Source organism: Quercus robur, chromosome 6 (genome assembly GCF_932294415.1).
Source record: "Quercus robur chromosome 6, dhQueRobu3.1, whole genome shotgun sequence".
Classification (NCBI taxonomy): Eukaryota; Viridiplantae; Streptophyta; class Magnoliopsida; order Fagales; family Fagaceae; genus Quercus; species Quercus robur.
Genome location: NC_065539.1, coordinates 6,208,844 through 6,230,763, shown reverse-complemented (window position 1 = coordinate 6,230,763; position 21,920 = coordinate 6,208,844). Strand labels below are relative to the sequence as shown.

The window sequence follows — 21,920 nt, the reverse complement described above, 5'->3', positions numbered from 1 at the left end:
ATCTCCCTCTTTTCATCTCTACCCTCCACATGGACTTTAGATTGCTTGTGTTGACCCTTATCCCATCAACACCCTCTTGAAGTTTTTGGGGGTAGTTGTAAGGCTGAAAAACACTATTTAGATATCACTTCCTCATTAATGCGGCCAGAGAATTAGCTACAGAACATTTAATGCGATGGTAGCAGCTTTCTCTTAGATATTTCTCAGTTCCCATCTGTCCTATACGTTCATAATGCATATCATTATCAATAGAATTTCCTGGAACGTCACTCTGGATGATAGAACACACGCTTTGATCTTTACTTCGTTTAGCCGAGGAGATACTCCTCCTCAGCCTACCTTCCCCAATCTTCTCATTTGTAACTTACTTATAGGGCTCTGAATCTTACATCTTCACTATTGTTTGTTTGTTCTCGGACCACTCAACATCCTCAGCCAAGGCCCAAGGCCTAATATATACTCCTGGACCCCTTATCCCTACAATTATTATTATTATTATTATTATTATTATTATTAAAAAAATAAATAAATAAATAAAAGAGTCTCATGATAGACTCATATAAGCAGTAGGTTCGTTTTCCTATTACATCTTCTTTTTCTTCTTCTCTTTATTTTTTTGGAATATTTGCATCCTTTTAGCTTGATCGGTATTTTTGAACAAACAATTAGTTTGGGAGGTGAACTAATTAACCAAGGCTTCCTCATACTTCCTCCAACTATATTCCATCAAACATTCAACCTCATATATCATTTATTCAATCTGCAAACATCTTCTCAAAGTTTCTACCGTTAAACCCGACACCATTTTCAAACCACCACAGCGATACGGTGTCACCTTACTAAAAAGGGGCTACACTTACACATACGCATTGTTTCTGTATTGCTTTATGAAGTGTGACTTCAAAAGTCCATTAATGCTGTTAACTTTGTTACCACTGTTAGCATAAAATTCCTAAAACCTCATTTCAAACCTTCTACAAATATAAATTATCATTATCTACATGTGTGGCAAGAAAATTTGGTCAAATACAAGTTATTCTTTATCTGAAGTGACACGTTAAGCCAATTGAACTTCCCAGCATTATCCACAAGTGAATTCAATGGTGTCCTATGATATCTTTTGCTTCTATTTTTGTTCAATATTTATTCTTTTGAACATTCCTAACGACCCTAAAACAAAAGGTGTGATGAGTCACAACATATAATCAGGTAGATTTGCTTTCCTATAAGCTCCCACAAGTCAATTGCATCATTTTAGGTTGGCTAATAATTTTTGAACAAACAACTAGTCTAGTTATTGCTAGGTGAACTAACTAAGGTTTATTCGTACTTCCTTCAACCACATTCCATCAAACTCATATTGATGCTTTAATCCTCAGAATCCTTCAACATTTTCGCACTATAAATACCCATGCAGTATATGGTTTTTTCAATCAAGAACATCTAGCCAATATACTAAAAGTGAAACAGCTTTTCAAATCTTCTCCTCAGACCAAACTATGGCATTTTCCAACTATTGTTTCGTTCTGTCTTTGGTCGTAGCATTTTCGCTCGCAACCACCAATGTAAGCCTTGCTGCACGCCAGCTTTTGGACACAACGGCCGCTCCACCTCCGGCATTGACACTGCCTACAATCCCAAGTTTGCCCAAGTCCACATTGCCTCCATTGCCCTCAGTGCCAACACTGCCTCAAGCCACATTGCCACCACTGCCTAGCACGCCATTGCCAACTTTGCCAACTCCACCAACTTTGCCAAAGCCCACATTGCCACCATTGCCAACTCTACCAAAGTCCACTTTGCCACCATTGCCAAGCACCCAGATTCCATCTTTGCCAAATCCAACTTCTCCAACCATCCCTACAGTTCCCAAGGTGACACTACCTCCTCTACCTGCTGCTACTCCATTGCCCACCATCCCAACCACAATCCCTTCAGTCCCCACCATTCCAACGACAATTCCAACAACTCCTTTCTTCTCCCCACCACCATCAAATTGAATCACTAGTCCCTGATATGCCAAATTCCCCTTCATCTTCCTTCTAGCTTCATCATTGGATGGTTCTCTGTACCACTATTTGAAGAGTTTTTTAAATGTGTGGTGGGAACCTATTTGCCTTGGTTTTATATATGTAAGTTCTTTTACAAGCGCGACTAGGTTTATGTGTATTTGTTTGTCACAGTGAGGATTCTCGTGTATTATTTTCCATTATTCTAGATTCATTCTTCGATCATTTAATACTTTTCAGTGTCACTTGGAGTGTTATTCTTATGATTACCCATATGAAATATGATTATATATGTACATGATTTCTTTAAAAAGTCTGGAGCTTCTCTTACATACAGTATACTTTATGATAATCTTTGATATGGAATAATTGCATAAATCACTTAATTAATTAATCTTTCGAAAAAAAAAAAAAAAAAAAAGGTGGAGTTTCACTTATAATCTGAGATCAGTCTTCTATCTTATACATGACACTGGTCGATTCTTTTTTTCTTTTATTTTTTCATTAGCATCCTTGTAAGGCCATATTACTGGCCACGGTAATAAATGACACAGGTTAGACGAGATATCTGCTAATAACAAAATAAAATAAAATAAAAACAAAAAACAAAAAGGAAAATTATGGGTAAAGCCAGATGGTCAAGCACCATATATACCAAATGGTTTGGTATAAAAATTGAACCATAATGTAGCCCCTTGACCTTCGAGAATTGAAGCCATTCGTCTAACTAGTATATTAAAAAATAAATAAATAAATAAATAAAAATAAAAAACCTAATCAAGTGAGAGATGTTAACTATTAAAGCTTTTCCTGTGACAACTCATTAATTTAATTTCTCTGGATCCTTAAATATTTAATGTATTTTCTCTATAAAAACCCAATGGGTAAATGCTGCCCTTCAAATTAAACACGCATGCTACAATTTGCTCATACTTGAAAAGATCTAAACTCAACAACCCAAGATTCTCTTAACAAAACCTTCTCTGCATCGGTCTTCGATTCAAAGTGTATATTGCGCGTGCAACTATGCAAGCATGCTAATGAAATTATGACAATTCGAATGGAATTGTCATACATTTTGGCAGAGGATTATGCAAATGAAAAGTGTACGAGTGTGAAAAAAAATGATTGTAAACAAATATGCAATGAAATTAATTATGGGTTACTTATGGATTGTAAACTATCATATTGTATAACTTATAATTAATTTGTATATTGCATTGTTAGAATAAAGAATCAATTCTCTTATATGTTGATCCATAAAATTATACAAAATGATGTTGCCGATACATATGCAGCATAAGTAATATGTGTGCAATAAATATAAAATATAGTATAAGTATGGTACAATGGGCCTAGCTAGAGTCCAATTGACATGTATACTAACATGCATGAACATGCTAATATATACTAGTAATTTATAAATTTCATAATAGAACATAAACTTCTAATTAAGTATAAAACTTAAGTACAATTCTTTATTATAGTACGTTAAATTTCCCTATAAAATTCAAAACATAAATAAAGAATTTAATTGTCTTTGAAACAGTGAAAAGTGTTAATATTTCACTAATTAATACAATCAATTGTTTGAATTTAATTGAATAATCTAATATCTAACACCTAAGCAATTATATATAAGTTTTGCCCAACTTAATAAGATTTTTTTATATATAAATTCAGTGGTTATAATTGAAGAAAAATTTAAATCTTAAAAGTCTTCATTAAAAACACCAAGTGATGTCAAACTATTAGCTGATGAATTGCGTGCTCTTGGCATATATAAGATCTTATTTGAAACCTCTTCAAAATATAAATTATCATCATCTACTAAGTGTCATATGAAAAATTGGTCAAATATCCTTTTATAAGTCTTCATTAAAAACACCAAGTGATATCAGACTGTTAGCTAAACTACTTCTCTTAGCATATATAAGATCTTATTTAAAACCTCTTCAAAATATAAATCACCATCATCTACTAAGCTTCACATGAAAAATTGGTAAAATATTCAAGTCAGTGTATTCATTTGATAATTCATAGAGAAAATGTGTCTTTTTATAAATTTTATTATTATTATTATTAGATAAAAAAGAGAGAGTCTCATGATAGACTCATATAAGCAGTAGGTTTGTTTTCCTATTACATCTTCTTTTTCTTCTTCCCTTTATGTTTTTTGGAACAATTGCGTCCTTTTAGGTTGACTGGTATTTTTGAACAAACAATTAGTCTAGTTTGGGAGGTGAACTAACCAAGGTTTCCTCATACTTCCTCCAACCATAATATTCCATCAGACATTCAAACTCATATATCGTTTATTCAGTCCTCAAAATCCTTTAACGTTTTCCCACTAAAAATACCCATCACTGATGGCCATCAGCCACCTAGTTTTTTCAATCTACAACATCTTCTCAAAGTAAAACAGCTTCTCAAAGTTTCTACTGTTAGACACGACACCGTTTTCAAACAACCATAGCAACACGGCATCGTTTCTGGCTCTCAGCACACTTAAGCCTTTTAACAATATGGTGTCGTCTTACTAAAGGTGGTTAAACTTCACACCGTTTCTGTATTGCTTTATGTCTTTATGAAGTGTGACTTCAAATTCAAAATTCTGTTAGTGATATTAACTTTGTTACCACTGTTACTAGCCAGTTTTTTACAGGAATTAGTCTCCTAACCCATCCCAATTTGTTATTGGGTTGGGTTAACTACCACCGCAAAATACCCGTTAACAATATTTTTTTTTGACAGTTTTTGGTAACAACAACAGTTTTTTTGGTAGTTTTTAATAGTTTTTTTATCTTTTTTGGCAGTTTTTTTGTTAACTTTTTTTCCTTTTTTCTAAGTGAGACCCATATTGGGAAATCTTAATAAAAACCACACGGTGCTTGTTAACATTTTCTTTTGTTATTTATTGAACTAACAATACGTTAGTTTCAAAGCTATAAATACCATTGTATAATGAAAATATAGAAATCTCATTTTCCTATCTCTCACTCTCTTTCACTATATTTCTTCCCTAAGTTTGAGAAATTTTCATCAAACCATGGCGTTTTCTAATTATTGTTTCCTCCTGCCTTTGGTCCTAGCATTATCACTAGCAACCACAAGCCTTGCAGCGCGCCACATTTTGGACACACCAGCATTGCCAACTCTGCAAACTCAACCAACTCTGCCAAAGCCCACATTGCCAATGACACTACCTGATCAAACCACATTGCCACAATTGCCAAGCACCCAGATACCATCTTTGCCAATTCCAAAATTCCCAGCCATCCCCAAAATTCCCGAGTTGACACCCTCCGATGACAACTCCAACCTTCTTCTCCCACTTCCCTTCAATGAGAATCACTAGTCCTTGACATGCCCCACTTTTCCATTCATCTTGGGATGGTTCTTTGTATTACTAGCTTGAAGCATTTTTTCAATGCATGCATTTAATTTTTTATTCGAGTGATTTTACCTACATGAGTAGGTTCATGTGTATTTGCTTGTATCAGAGATTATGATGTTTTATTTTCCATTATTTCAGACTCATTATCTTTTGAGTGTCATTCTTATGATTTGCCTAAATGATTATGTATACAATTTCTTTGTTAGTGTGGAGCTTCTCTTAGCATATACTATCTTATCAAACCACTTCTTCTGGCTCAAAAGGAAACTCAAGATAAGGAATGGTTGCATAAACCACTTAAACTAAACTAAAACGAATAATTAGGGTGTAAAACCTCCCATTTTAACGCAATATTGGTCCATGTGATGATGACGAGGAAGATATTAATGGGGATGGATAAATGACAAGTTGATAACATCATAGGCAAACATGAAAATGTGTCGTGAACTGTAGAAGCATTCAATTTTTATCAATTTGAATGCAAAGAGCAATTTCCCGTAGAAGTAATATTTGATCATTGATGTAACCACAATCCACAAGAAATTTCTATCTCAAAAAAATATAAATAAATAAAAAATTTATACCATAAGTCATAATGAGATAGGTTTGTTTCCCTATATGTTTTACTAAAGAGTGGTGTTTATTTCACACATAATATTGCACACAAAATATATAACAAAAAAAGGAACTCATGTTCATGTACTTTGTATGCAATAATGTGTGTGCACTAGCAACTAGCTATTACCTTTTTCTAAATAAAGCTTGTTCACAATTCCTCCAACCACATCCCACGAAACTCGTACTGGCTACTCAGATCCTCATGATTGTTCAACACTTCACCCACTGTAAATACTCCTATGGAACATGGTTTCTTCAATAAGAAAAACGTCTACCCAATAGGCTCAACTCTTCAAGTGAACCGGATCCGAAAAACTTCTATCAATCCCTGGGATTTTCTAATCATCGTTTCCTCCCACCTGTGTGTTAGTTCCTTATCGTGTATGGTAAGGAATCACCAACACAGACAAAGAGAATAAATTATGTATTGTAACAATGAATGAGGAATCTCAATATTTATAGACTCTTCATGTCTCTAGGGAAGAGATATGTCTATTTACCAAAAGTTGTATCTTATCTTAAAAAACACACTACTTCTATAAATAATTAACTCTAACGCTTAATTAATTATGTTGTTGGTTGGTGAAGCAACACTATCCACCAAGTGGGTGTTATTATATAGGTGAAGATGTATCATATTATGGTGTGATCACTTATTACTATTATATACTAAGGGAAAGGCTTCTATCCAGTAGCCAGTTCCACTGGACACTAAGATACGGACATGTGTCCGCATTTAAACGTGTCCCGTGGAACTAGCCACTAGACACAAGCACAACCCATATACTAACACTTTAATGATAGCATTGTCACTCTCAAGCACCAATATAAGTCTAGCAGCTCGTCACCTTTTGGGCACACCAGCTGCTCCACCCGCAACAATGCCACTGCCTACAATTTTCTCTGCCCAAGGCAACATTGCCTCTGTTACCGACAATACCAACTCTACCTAAAGCCACGTTGCCTACCACGCCAACTCTGCCAAATCCCACATTGCCACCATTGCCTAGCACCCAATTTTCATATCTGCCAAAAGCCACATTGCTATTTTTATCTGCCGATCCGTTACCAACACTGCCAACCAACCAAATGTCCCCTAGTTCACATTGCCACCATTACCAAGTGAACAAGTTTCATCTTTGCCTACCATCCCAACGGTTCCCTAGGCAACATTACCTCCGCTCCCATCTACTCCAATGCCCACCCCAACCACTATCCCAACATTTTTTTCCCTCTTTACACCCCCTTCAAATTGAGCCACTAATGCTGGACCCGTAACATTTATATTCATCTTTCGCCTAGCCATTATTTTTAATGGTTCAATGCCTTGGAGTCTTCGTAAATAATAGAACCTGCATGGTTCTTATTTGAGTTTGTTTACAGGCTAGACAATAGCAAGTCCATAGGATCGTTTTTCCATTACTAAGATCGACAATAGAACAGGCCTTTGCAAGCTGATACGACTAACTAAAAAACAATAGAATTATAGAAGAGCCTTTTACAATTTGGTACAAGTAAAGAATGCATGAATTATGATGCATGAAAAATGAAGCCCTGTAAGACTAACAAATATATTCTCTCTCTGATGATGAAGAATAAATGTTAGTGAATGGGAGAAGATTGAGATGGGTTCTCTAATGGGTCACGGAATCCATCTCATTCTTCTCCCATTCACTAACATTTATTCCTCATCATCAGAGAGAGAGAGAGAGAGAGAGAGTCCGGTCAGGTTAGAGAAAAAAAAATATATGAGGTACTAATTATTAAAGGTGTTTTTTGGGGTCAAAAGTGATGATGTAATGACACGTGGAAATGGTGTGAAAATAGGGGTGAGATGGGTTGTGTTCATAGATTTATTGTTTTAGCATTGCCATTCTCAAGCACAAATACGAGCCTAAACAGCTTGAAAAACTTTTGGACACGACCACAGCACTGATACTTCAGACAATACTATCTCTGCCCAAATGTGAAAAAAAAAAAAAAAAAAAAAAAAAAAAAAAAAAAAAAAAACCAAATGTGACAACAAAACTGTCATATGTGATGTTGGAATTGCACAATTTAAGGATAAAACTGTCAAATATAATGCTTTGGTAAATAGGTATAGCAGAGGAATCTTTAGAGGATCCTAAGCTCTTCTAGAGGATGCTAAGCTCCTTTCCTAGTCCATATAAAGGGGCTCAAGTTCCATTTGAAGGCAGGCTCGATTCAGCACAACTCCCTCTTACAAAATATAAATGCCATTTGGTTACAAGGTTGGAAATTCCTAATACAAGATTACTAAGGGATTTATATATATATATATATAGAGAGAGAGAGAGAGAGAGAGGTTACATTCACCATTTAATTTAATTGTTAATTTTGATTTTTATCTTCTACTTGGAATTGTTTTAGTGTTCAAAGAAAATAACTAATTTTGATTGACAAAACAATGACATCATGAAAGCAAGATTTTAAAATAATTATTTTGACAATTGACGAGTAGCGCATGAATGGTCATCTGTAACTTGCAAACCATCTATAACAATGACGAGTGAAAGTGCGAACAAATGTAAGTACATTAATTCCAGATAGCATTCAATGATTGAGTGATAAATGAGCACAGAACTGTTATCTCCATCCAATAATGTGCAGTTAAAGGTTGGTTACAGATAACAAACATGGGGATTAAATGGCCGCCATTAAGCATTAAATCTTCCAGCTACAGTGTAACGTTAGACTAAGCACTAACTCAGCATAAGGCTATATAAAGCCAGGAAAGACAGGTAAATGGGACAAGATTTACACGTTACAGAATTGAGATTCCTAAATAGTAGAAGCTAACTTGAGCATTGGAGGGTCCTTGGCAGGCCCCAAATCGGTGCCATTATCTATTTGGTGATTTCTCTTACGCAGGATATCAAGTCGTCCATCGTACTTACGAGGAACATATTGATGAGGTGAAATCGTGCTTCATCATTTTGGTGCCATCTGTGAGGAACTGATCAGCCGCCACATGCAAAATAAAGTTGCGTAGGCCTAGGCTATGATCTAGGGCCCTCTTACTATGATAAAATTTATCGTGTGTCTCTTGCAAGTATTCACTCCCTTACATGAGGTAGGTCTCATAAAAGTGGGATTGACCTCCATGTGAAGGGTTTATATATATATATATATATATATATATATCATATACATGTAATATCACCTCACTTATTAGAGAAAGTCAGTGTCAAAACCAGAATTTTAGTCTAGGGGGAGCAAAATTAAAAGACAATATTAAAAGTGAAATTAATCTTTAAAATTATCAATCGATTATAATAACAAATTAAATAAATAGTTGTAAGAAAATATGAATATATTTCATATCAATAAAATAGCTATACAAAAATAACCAATCCATAGCTACAAAAATTGACAACAAAAAACTTACAAACTGATGTGATAAAAATGTGATTAGTGTTAATTAATCAATATAATGAATAAATGTTTGAAATTAATTTTTGTGATTGGCGACATGCCAATTTATAAGACGTAAGTAGTAAAATTTGTAGTATCACTCAACAATAAAGTACTCTGAAAAGTATCATGAATAGTGAAAATTGTGAAAATAATGATAAAAAAGAAAATAAATAGTGAAAAAGGTGAAAAAACTAGGACAAGAAAAAAGCTATTCATAACAATAGTGAAATGGATGAAAAATATGCATCTGCCTTTGAAATATAAGCATAAGCATAAGCATATTTATCTAAAGCATTGTTATAAAAACACATCTTATAAAAACGTGGGCTGCTACACCCTCACGGCACATTACATTGAAATTTTAGGAGGAGTCACGAGAGAAATGCCCCCATAATGTGGCGGCCAATAAGTGATTTTCTATTTTTCCCCTCCACTTTTAAAAAATGTGTAATGTCAAGGATATTGCAAATTTTATCGTATAGAGCTTAATAAATGATATGTCACGAATTTTCAAAACACATTTCAAACATCAATTCATTTACTAAATAGTTGAAATAACCACGTATATTGTCACATCAATTTATAAGTTTTATGTAGGGTCCATTTGGATACGACTGAAAATTGAAAACACTTTAGCAAAATAATTTTAAAATGTAAATAGTAACGTGAGACCCATTTTTAATGAAAAAGTCGCCAAAAGGTGAAGTTTATGGGTCCCGTGAATAGTGCACACGTGCACTGTTCACGGGTGAAAAGTCAACAATCACGGCTTGAAAAAAAAAATAAAAAAAAAAAACAGAAAAACGCAAAACGTGGACATGTGAAGCACAAAATGCGCTTCCCAAATGCACATGTAATAAATAACTTTTGCATTTTCCTTTTAAAAGACCAAAAAATTTGATTGATGCTTGAATTATTACAAATTTTATTACATGAGTCTTACAAATTGTTGCATCACCAATAATAGGAAGTAATTCAAATATTCAATTATTATCTTATTGAAGGGCCACCAATGACATTCTTTTTCATATCGTTTTTTAAGCTTTATGTAGTAAAATTTATTGCAGCTTAAACATTTTCCCAAAAAATATATAGTTAATAAAATAATAAAAATCAAACCAAATCACCATTAAGTAAATGGAAAATGTTAAAGTTACTACAAATTTTACTACATGACACTTACAATTTATTTGGCAAGAATAGACTAGTGCCACTAAAACAACATAATAAATTAATGTTTAAATTAGTTTATTCTAATTTGTGACACATCAATATATAAGTTCTATATAATAAAATTTGTAATATCTCTAGCATCAATCAAATGCTTTTGTTGATATAAAAAAGTAAGAATAATGAATTTTGAATAAATAAAAATTTATAGTACAAAACATTAACTAAAGGCAATGGACAAGAGCTTCCTGTCACTCATGTGGGTCATGGTTAACTTCAAACTTCTACTCATAATTTTAGGCTTAATAATATACTTAGAGTTCCTGATCTTGCATCCAATCTCTCGTCTGTTCATAAATTGTCTTCAAAATAATGCATTTTGTTATTTTGATGCTGGGAAGTTCTCAATTCAGGATTTGCCTTCAGGGAGGATCCTTTACAAAGGGTTGAGTAATGATGGAGTATATCCCATTCCCACTACTTCTTCACTTTCATCTTCTGCTGCTTTCAACTCTAAGTCTAGTGTGTCTGCTTTTGCTTCTATCAAACCTGATCTGATCTTGCTTTGGCATCATAGACTTGGACATCCAAGTTCTAGAATTTTATATTCTGCCTTGCAAAATGTAATAAAGAATGTGTCTTTGTCTCAGATTGATACACTTTGCTCTTCTTGTACATATTGTATAAGTGCTAAAATGCATAAGTCATCTTTGAATAAAACTTCCATTGTGTCTAATTCTGTCTTGGATATTGTTCATAGTGATGTTTAGGGTCCTGCCCCTCTCACATCTGTTCTTGGTTTCAACTACTATGTGATTTTTGTTGAAGATTGTACAAGATTTACATAGTTATTTCTGTCGAAACATAAGCATGAAGTTCTTTCTGTGTTCAAACATTTTAAAGCTCTTGTTGAAACTCAATACTCTACCAAGATTAAGGTTCTTAGGATAGATAATGGTATTGAGTACACTAACAATGCCTTTCAAGCATTTTATTCATCCAATGGCATTCTTCATCAGACCTCCTATCCCCATACTCCACAGCAAAATGGTGTTTTTGAGAGAAAACATAGGCATATGATTGAAACTGGTCTTTCTCTCCTCTACATATCCAATCTACCCTATAACTACTGGTCTTATGCTTTTTCCATTGTTGTGTATCTTATCAATAGGTTGCCTTCTTCTGTTTTGAACTTCAAGTCTCCCTGGCAGTCCCTTTATTCCAAACCACCTCCTCTTCATGCTCTTAAATCATTTGGTTGTGCTTGCTATTCATATCTAACCCCTTATAATAAAAATAAGCTTCAACCCAAGTCCAAAGAGTGCATCTTTCTTGGATATCCTCCATTATCCAAGGGTTATATTTGCCTTGATCCTTCTTCAAATAGAATTTACATTGCTTGTTTTGTTTTGTTCAATGAATCCCTTTTTCCTTTTACTCATAATTTTGCCTGCACTAATCCTAATATCCCTTTCACATTTGATTTTTCTCATTAGTTTCCTTCCTTATCTCCTTCCATTTCTAATCCTACTTATGTTCCCTCTTCTTGTGATTCTTCCTTTCCTTTGGACCTCACTACTTCTCTAATACCCTTTGCTCTAGCTTCATCATTGCCTATACCTGTTGTTCCCTCTCCACCTGATCCACCACATATACCTGATCCACCACCTATACTTGCTGCCCCTCTACCTGATTTATCACCACCTATACCTAATGTCCCTTTACTTGATTGATCTTCTATTCCTTCTACTCCTTCTTTACCTATAACTCATAATATTGATCCTATGGTTACAAGATCAAAACATGGTATATATAAGCCTAAAGCTTTGCAGGTTACTCATGACTACACTGTGACAAAACCACCATCTTTTGCCATTGTTTCTAAAAATCCTCAGTAGGTTGTAGCCATGGATTCTGAATTTCACTCTCTTCAGCAGCAAAGACTTGGTCTTTGGTTCCTAGGCCAGCTAATAAGAACATTGTTACATGTAAATGGGTGTACAAATTGAAAAGGAACAGTGATGGGTCCATTGCTAGGTACAAGGCTAGGATGGTTGCTCAGGGTTATCTTCAACAGTTTGGGTTGGATTATGAGGAGACTTACAGTCTTGTTGTGAAGCCTACCACTGTTAGGTTGCTTTTGGCTTTGGCTGTGAATCAAAATTGGGAACTCAGGTAGCTTGATGTGAGTAATGCTTTCCTAAATGGTTTTTTAAATGAGGAAGTGTATATGGCTCAACCTCAAGGGTATGTTGATTCTAAATTTCCTAAGCATGTCTGCTTCCTCCATAAGGCTCTCTATGGTCTTAAGCAAGCCCATAGGGCCTGGTTTGAGAGGTTTACCTCTCAATTGTTTCACATTGGGTTCTTTGCCTCAAGTGCTGATGGTAACAAGGTTAGAGTTTTCCATTCAATGAAAATAGAAAGCCCAAGAATATGGTATTACTACAACATGCAGTCAAAAAGAACAAGTTGATTGTTCAGACCAAAAGAAGAGTCAGGCTATGCCTTATTGCAATAGCAATAACAAAATTTAGATCACATAAATCAAGCGTTGTTATATAAAAATATATACAAATAAACTATTTAGCTACAAAATATAATTGATGAACCATACTTCCAAATAGAACAACAATTTATAGTTATTACCAAAGAGTTGGATTCTTAATAAGTATCTTTTAGCAAGCTAGGACAAGGGGAAGGAAAATGAGGTAAATTAATTTTTCAAGATCAGGGGAAATGATTGAAAAACATTCTTACAGTCTTAACATTTACCTACCATGATTACAAAGAGCAATAGCATTAATTATACATTAGAAATGTTTGGGAATCTTCAACCTAACCACCATTCACAATCTTCTTATAATAAGTTCATCCAAAACGAGATAAGTAAAATTGACAATTCATGCAACACAATCAAATAGTCAGATACCTCTCTCTCTCTCTCTCTCTCTCTCTCTCTCTCTCTCTCTCTCTCTCTCTCTCTCTCTCTCTCTCTCTCTCTCTCTCTCTCATTTAAAAATGATTTCATTCAAAAAAAAATGCTCAATACAAGACTTTCCCATAAACAAAAATCACAGTCAACTGCAAGCAAAGAACTCTAGGAAAGAATAGGAGTGATGTTGCCTAAGACAACCATCCACTCAAACAAACATATTAGCAAGGATTGCTTGATAACATGAATTGGACACTCAAAACCATCAAAAGTACAAATCACCACAAAATGCATAATGGGACAGCCTTCCAAGCTTTGAAACTATGATGACGTTGAAACACCCATTGCCAATAGCTTAAAGCTCCTCAGCGTGTTCATTCTTAGTTTGGACTGCAACTTAGAATAAGATTCTTATGAGCGACAATTTGAGACTTAGGAGTTTTGATTTTGTTAACTAATGCATTATGTGTCATAGTTGTGGGGAGACTATGGACTACTTATTACTTTATGTAAAGTTGTAATTTACAACTATGTGTTTTGTTGGCTTTAATTCCGTGACAAATTTGATTGTAATTCTATTCAATCTTTTGTACCCTATATTTCATGTGGGATTTATTTGTAAGGGTTGTGTGTGAGAGAGAGAGCGAGAGTATGTGTGAAGACTCAAGGCAAATTGAAGACTGAAGTGTTTTCACAGGTAGCTCACAAGTAAGCATCCCGTGAAGTGATGCATGTGCCTTGCACATGATTGGAATGCGAAGAGTCAAAATAGGATGGAGACAGCTGTGTTTCGCGAGTGTCTTGTGGGTAAGGCTTTCCTGCGAGATACTCGCGAAACATTCTGTTTTGCCAGATTATCATTTCTGATACACACTTTCTGTACCTACACTATATATACCCACATTACCCATAAATGTTGAGGAGTGCTTTTGAGAGAAAACCCTAGCCACAAACCTTGAGAATTAGAGATTGTTATACCCACAATTCTCTACACAATTGCTTGTGGATTTTTCTCAACTCCTACCTCTCTATTTCCACACCATTGAAAGGTTGATAGCCCAAACACTTACCACACCCTTTCAGAATGTCAAGTAAAGTTTTGGTGCTATTGGGAAGCATTGGAAGAAGCCAAGCTTTGGAAGATGCAATCGAGCGTATTGCAAGATCCGAAGAGCTAGACAAGACACGGTTCCGAAAAGCCTTGTTGGAGTAAGAGCTTAGAGGGCTTAGGTGCATTGGATAGATTAGGCTTGGAGGGTCTCTTGCTAACCCATGTACCCCAACTGATTGTCTAATGGATCGATTACCACTTGGAAGATGGCGGAGAGGTTTTACTCCGAGTACTTAGGTTTCCTCATCGATAACACATCGACATGTTATCTTGTGTTTTCATTCTTCTTCCTTACTCTTTTAGCTTTCATATTACTGCTGTGTTATATTAAATATAGCTTAGACTAGTTTATTTGTTTATCCACTCGTATTTACTCTATTCCGCACTTAGTATAAGTTAGAGTAAAATCTATCGAGCTGTAATTTTTAATTTGAAGGTCTAAACAACTCTTGTGTTTTAACACATTCTCGAGTTTTCACTTTATTATAAGAAGGCTCATCGGTTGTGGAGTTTTGTTTTTAAACCTTTTAGGATTTTGTGGGTCCAACCAAAAACCATTCTGGGTCTACTTTTTGGATGGTGGAATTGGTTGGGAAAGCACTTGTCTGACATTTGGAATTTAGTTCCATTGTGCTTATTATGGTTTCTATGGAAGGAATGTAATCAACGGACTTTTGAGAACTTGGATAGTTCTATTGATCAATTGTTTTCTTTCTTTAGTGGTTCTCTATTCAACTGGTCTCGGGCTTGGGGACTCATATCTAGTGATTCTCTCCCTTCTTTCCTTTGTTCTCTCCTCTTTTGTAATTAGTTTTATTCTCTGCTTTCTTTTCTTTTTGTTTTCATTTGTAATTTTTGGTTTGCTTTATGCCCTTTCTGCATAAAGTAGCCTTTTAATTATACGTCTTTCTTACTTAATAAATAAATTTAAAAAAAAAAAAAAAAACCTAATAACTGCTATCTTTGGCATAACCCAACATACTCCAAAAATGAAAAATAAAAGTCACCTTATATATCTTGCCATCTTGCAATGAAGCAAAAGATGATCAACAAATTCCCCACTATTCTTCTTTTTCTTTTTCTTTTTCTTTTTTTAATTTGATATTTACAATGGAAAATGGGGAATTTGAAACTTGAATGTCTTCATTAGAAACACCAGGAAGTGCTAGTTGAGTTACAATGCTCTTAACATATTCCCCACCATTATTGCGCATACAACACTAGTATACAATCGTATATTTTGGTTTTGAAGATAATCCATTGTAATATTTTATCCAACGCCAATGCCTAAGTAAAGAATGAAACCTTGTGAGGCTTAACACACCATATACTACTCCAAGGAAAATTAACCCCTATAGAACCCCTCAACCACCATACAAAGAACAGATACAGAACCTTCCTACTTTTGAAGGTTTCCACAACATTCAATCCTCCCCTTCTCCAGAAGGTAAGCTAAAACACAGCTGATCAAAGGAGTAACCATAACTCCCAATCATAAGGTGGCCAGCTAAACTAAACATTCTAGCTGTTAACACTACTCAAGTAAGACAAGGTCATTTTCAAGTAAAGCCCATTGAGCTAAATCCTCCTCATTTGTTGGAACTTTGTCTAATCCATATGAACGGTATGCAATGGCAACACATCGCAAGCTTCTCACAACCATCTCATAATAGTTGCCTTGAAAAATTCCTACAAAAAAGAAATTGAAGGTGTTATACCAAAATTTTACTTACAATTGTGCACACAATGTTAATAGTATTCATTTCATGCAACACATCATATTCAACGATCTCACTCAGATTTATGGTCTGTTAAGAATATAAAGTGAGAGAGAAAGATTGAATAGTCTATATATTCTATGTAAATAATAATGTACAATAAAGAGCCTTTTATAGGCTAAGTATGCGTGTAGTATAAGTAATATGAGTAAACTACAAGTACAGTATACTGGGCTAAGCCCAATGGGCTAATCTAGTCTAAGCTATACACTAACATCTCCCTCAAACTCGAGATGGCAAGGAGGAAGCCAACTGGAGTTGGATATAAGATCTTGAAGATGACCAGGTAGGTGAGACTTAGTAAAGATATCAGCAAGCTGGTCAGCAGAGGAGATGGAGAACAACTTGAGATTGCCTTTCTTGAGATACTGGTGAGCAAATTGAGGGATAACTTTGGGATATGAAAAGCATCACTAAGGGATAAACAAGGAGAATAGATTGTTCCTTTATGACTAATAGGCATAGAAGTTCCATTAGCAGTGTAAATGGTGATAGGGTGTTCTAAGGGTGCCTTATCAGAAAATTGGGATTCAAAAAACCAAGGTTGTTTAGCTGAGGTGACAGAAAGGGTAGTGGAAGTTCGGGATAAAACCTGTTGAATTACTACCTCAATATCAGCCATAGTAAGTGAAGAAGCCAAAGATGGACCTGTAGGAACCGATGGATTTGAAGGACATATAGCAGCTGCCCGAGGAAGAGAAGCTTTATTCTGTTCTTGCATAAATTTTTGCAGTTTACGACAAATTGAGATGTCATGGCCTTTGGCACGGCAAAACTCGCAACGAGTACCTTTGGAAGATTGAGAGGTGGGACACCCAGAGTTTATTCGTGGAGGAGCAGTGAATGTAGCAATGGAAGGCTATGGAGATGGTGTAACCAATACATGATCAGATGATGACATGTGATGAGTAGGCCGATGGTTCTCCTCAGAAATGAGCTCCTTGACTGTAGCATCAAAAGAAGGAGTAGGAGACCAACTAAGCAAAGAAGCCCTAGTAGGCTCAAAATCCTCACGTAAACCCATCATGAAGTGCATGAATTTACGGCAATCCCGATATTTGACAAAGAACTCAATGTCCTTAGAATACACTAGTGGAGGATTTGCAGTAGAGAGTTGTTCCCACATAGTAGAAGTCTAAGAATAAAAATCAAAAATAGACTGACCTATCTCTTGGCGCATTTGATAAAACTTTGATTCAATGTGAAACTCCGGGCTTGAATCATTAGTGCAATTATAGTGATCAACCAAAAATTTTCAAGCAGCCTCAGCAATCTCAAGACGAGGAAGAAGATTAAGAATGGAGGGAATAGAGGTATTGATAGTAGTTTTGTTATCAAAACATGGATAAAACATATGTACAATTTCTTAGGTATAATACATTTGGTTCAAACATATCATTACATTGAAGTTAATCATTCTTGGAAAATATAAAATGATTGTGCTTTATTGGTTAATGCAAAAAAGTGTTCGAATTAACTAGACAATCTAATATGTTGTACCAAGGAACTTCACCTAAGTTTTACCAATATATTTGCTCATATGGACAATAATTTCTAAGAAACCTGGGGAAATGGTTTGCCAAAAGAATGCTACCAGTCTCTTAACTTTGACCTTTTGTTAGGAAGGGTCTTGTTCTCCATTGTTGAAACTCATCCGGATGCATAACAAAATGCTCTCTCTTTGCGCTAATTCTAGAAGGCATTTTACTTTAGAAAGCTTTTTAAAGAACATACAACAACGACAATCAAGCTTTAATCCTATTGAGCTTGGCTATATGTATTTTATTCTTTTCTAAAGAAAATATGGTTGGAAAAAAAATGTGGAGATTTTGAGGAAGTAAATGTATAGAAAAAAAAATCCAAGAAAAACACTCGTTTCATAATCAAAATAAAATTGGATTACATAGTCAGTTTTTTTGATAATTATAACATTGAGGAAAATTCATAGGTACTCTTGTAATATAGTAAAATGATGCTGCCTTCTCTTATATTTATGATGGAGCCCCCATAAATTTAATGACTAGACTATATTATGAATATGAGAGAGAAAACACTATTCACCGTGCTCTAGAAGTTATTTACTATGCACTAGGAGTACTTAAGAATTACTCGTTGGTTGGACTTTCAGCTTAACAACTTGGCAATTTTCAGAGGTGGCTCCACTTGTTAATCATGGTGGTCACATGACCACCTTGACTTGAAATTTTTTCTTTTTATATACCTTAAAAAAATTAAAATTTTAAATTAATATGAGTTGTTGACCACCCTAGAAATAAATCTTGACCACCCTAAAAACAAATCTTGAACACCCTAAATAAAAATTTTGAAAAATTATACTTTACCAACCTAAACTATATCCCAGATTACACTTTGCATCTTAAAATATTCAAAATTTCAAATACACAGTTTGCACCCTAAACTATGACACCTTCTACACTTTGCATTCCAATGTTAGTTTTACAATTATCTTTGACGGAAATTTCATGAACATGACACGCACATGTGTTTTTCTTAGGAGGAACAAAGTTAAAAGACAAAAACACCCCTATTCAAAATCAATTTAAACATTTTTTTTTTCCTATTATTTTTTCCAGTTGTCTCTCACACGTACATGTATAACCCTCTCCCCAAATCAAAACCTTGTAACCCTAAATCCCCAAATAAAAAATACATTCATTGGCTTTTCAGCCTCATGCGTTGTGAAAGTGAGAATTTTTTAAGAGAGAACCTTCAGTCAGGTCATGCGTAAAGAAGGCCCTTTACACCACCAATGATGTGCCGCCATGTCATATTTTCATTGATCTTACAATACACTCTTGCACACACAAGTATAACTCAATTAAAGACAAAATTCTCAAACACCTATTAGACTTGAGAAGCTCCAACACCTCTCATCTCCTCGTACCACTGGACCTCCACCCCACTACTGGAGCTGCCGCACACATCAGTCGAGAGTTGGCACCATCACACCGGTTCCTCCCTGTGGGTCAAGGTTTGAGCTATGAAACTTAATTCATTTTTCCACTCCTCGTCAAATATGTGAGCTCCTAAAAGAGTTCTTGCTGGAGATGGTTCTTTAGTGGCTGATAGTTTTGTAGGCATGTGTTTGATGAAGGACAGTGAAACATTGGGTGTTAAATTGAAGAGCAAGAACACTAAAACATTGGGTTTCAAATACGTATTAATGATAATGACTATCACATTTAAGGAAAAGAAGATTAAGAAAAAAATTGACATGAAGGTGGGTTTGCAGCAAAAGCTTCAAGAACTTTGTTTTTTGTGCTGAAAATCACAAAACCTATGTCTTAAAAATTTTGTGGAAACAATAAAGAAAGAGAAAAAAAAAATTAAAGATTGAAACTTTGAGGTGGGAATCATCTTAAGATTGATAAAAATCTAATGGGCTTGTTTCAAAAGCTTCGAAGACTTTTGCGGACACAACAAAGATAGACCTTTTCTTTCTTCCTTGTGCTTAAAATCAAATGGGTTTATTGGAAAAGCCTTAAAGACTCTCTCTTTTGAGCTTAAAATCACAAACCCATGTCTCAAAAAAAAGGGAGAGAATGAGAAGGAATCTGGACCCAAAATTCCATTAAATTTGTGATACCTTGATGAGAATCCGGTGCAGCGACACTAGCTCTTAACCGATGTGTGCAGCAACTCCAACAGCGGGGTGGAGGTCCGGTGGTACAAGGAGAGGAGGAGATGAGAGGCGTTGGAGCTTCTCAAGTCTGATAGGTGTTTGAAAATTTTGTGTTTAATTGAGTTATACTTGTGTGTGTAAGAGTGTATTGTAAGATCAATGGAAATATGACGTGACGGCACATCATTGGTGGCGTAAAATGCCTTCTTTACGCCAGGACCTGACTGAAGGTTTTCTCATTCTTTAAGCTAAAGAAACAAAAGTGGTGACACCAGCCTTTTCCAAGCAAGTAAATGAAACAAAATAAAATAATAGCAAAATTGAATAGAAATGAAGATGACGAAGGAATAGAGATAAAGATTATTTTTATCTTGGGCACCATGCAAAGGCTTAAAAGATAGAACCTACCTTCCTTTGCTAAAGGATTTTCATGATATTGTCCATGTGAAAAAAGCCAATTGTTGTACAAATAATTGGACTTTCCCCCCTCAATTAATTAATTAATTAAGAAGTATAAATTAGTGATATTCCAAATCTACTCACTTTAAGTTATGCACTCCACTCAACATTTTGCCATTTTTATTCGAGTGTAATGCAGTGGTGGGTGATGGTGGCGTCAAAGATATTTCTGATTTTAGGATTTACAAGGTTTTGATTTGGGGAGAGCTGTACCTGTACGTGTGTGAGAGATGAAAATAAAAGGAAAGAAGCTTTTATTTATTTATTTATTATTGATTGTGAAGAGGGGTTTTTTTGTCTTTTAATTTTGTTCCACCCAAGCAAAACAAAATCAAATCCACATGAATGGGTGAAGTTGTGTTATTGCCTCTTAAAATGGAGGTTCGACTGATTATATTTTCCCCTTTAGATTAAGGGTTTTATAATAGAATTGCCACTTATTTAATTATTGGAATAAATAAGAAAACCATAATTGAAAAATTCATCATTATATTAATTTAAGAGTGAATGTACATTGATCATAGGAAATTAAATGGTTTTGGTCCTAGATACAATTTAAGATAAAGTACTTGACTTTGTTTCCTAGTTACAACCTAGAGATTGAAAATTACATGAATAAGCATTTGATCTACTAACTCTTGATTTAAGCTCGGAGGCTACATTACAAGATAGGAAGATGTTAGGCACTCACCTTGCTCGGTGAAACCAGTCTTCTAGACTATGGTGGCCAATATTCATATCATATCATCCAATATGTTATCAATCAATTTGCATGTTGAATTTAATCTGTGTGCAAGTGATAAACCCTAATTCCACTTATTAATCATTGCATTTTGATTGAAAAATAAATTCTAGTGAATGTGTGTGAATAGTGATATCCTAGATTCAAGAATTTTAGAAAATTATGAAACCAACATGTTTTTCACATTTTTTTATGTGGATATAAGATCAAAACTAGTGTCATGCATGAACCTGTATGATGAACAACTAAGAACATGTGAAGAACAATATAAACATTTAAGAATCTCATGAACATTCAAACATATTCAAGAAATTTAAATAATCACTAGCATGCTCTAATCATAATCTCATCATAGTAATATAAATAAACAAGTTAAGGAAATGGATTATACCTACATGTAAGATCCACACAGTGGAGGAGAAGACTCATGGTGGAGGTCCTAAGAGTGGAGTAGAAAAGAAGAACTAAAAGAAGAGAGGGTGTTTCCATGTCTTGGAATGAAAAAGAGGGAGGTTTATATAGTAGTAGTGGAGAAAATATGAATGGAATGACATTTAATGAAGGTTGACAAAAGATCAAAGAGAATCATAAACCTAGACCCTACTTCAGACTTTTGGGAA

At 34.8% G+C, this 21,920-nt stretch overlaps 2 protein-coding genes across 2 annotated transcripts; both read left to right on the top strand.

The window, feature by feature from the left end:
* Nucleotides 1–1,422: 1,422 nt before the first annotated feature.
* On the top strand, nt 1,423–2,254 carry LOC126732464 (protein PELPK1-like). Its single transcript, XM_050435319.1, has one exon. The coding sequence runs from the start codon at nt 1,500–1,502 to the stop codon at nt 1,998–2,000; it is 501 nt and encodes a 166-aa protein (XP_050291276.1). The 5' UTR covers nt 1,423–1,499; the 3' UTR covers nt 2,001–2,254.
* A 2,804-nt stretch (nt 2,255–5,058) lies between these two features.
* LOC126689779 (protein PELPK1-like) lies at nt 5,059–5,367 on the top strand. Its single transcript, XM_050384957.1, has one exon. The coding sequence runs from the start codon at nt 5,059–5,061 to the stop codon at nt 5,365–5,367; it is 309 nt and encodes a 102-aa protein (XP_050240914.1).
* Nucleotides 5,368–21,920: the final 16,553 nt, after the last annotated feature.

Coding starts and splice junctions, on each gene's coding strand:
- LOC126732464 (XM_050435319.1), top strand. CDS start 1,500: ATGGCATTTTCCAACTATTGTTTCGTTCTGTCTTTGGTCGTAGCATTT.
- LOC126689779 (XM_050384957.1), top strand. CDS start 5,059: ATGGCGTTTTCTAATTATTGTTTCCTCCTGCCTTTGGTCCTAGCATTA.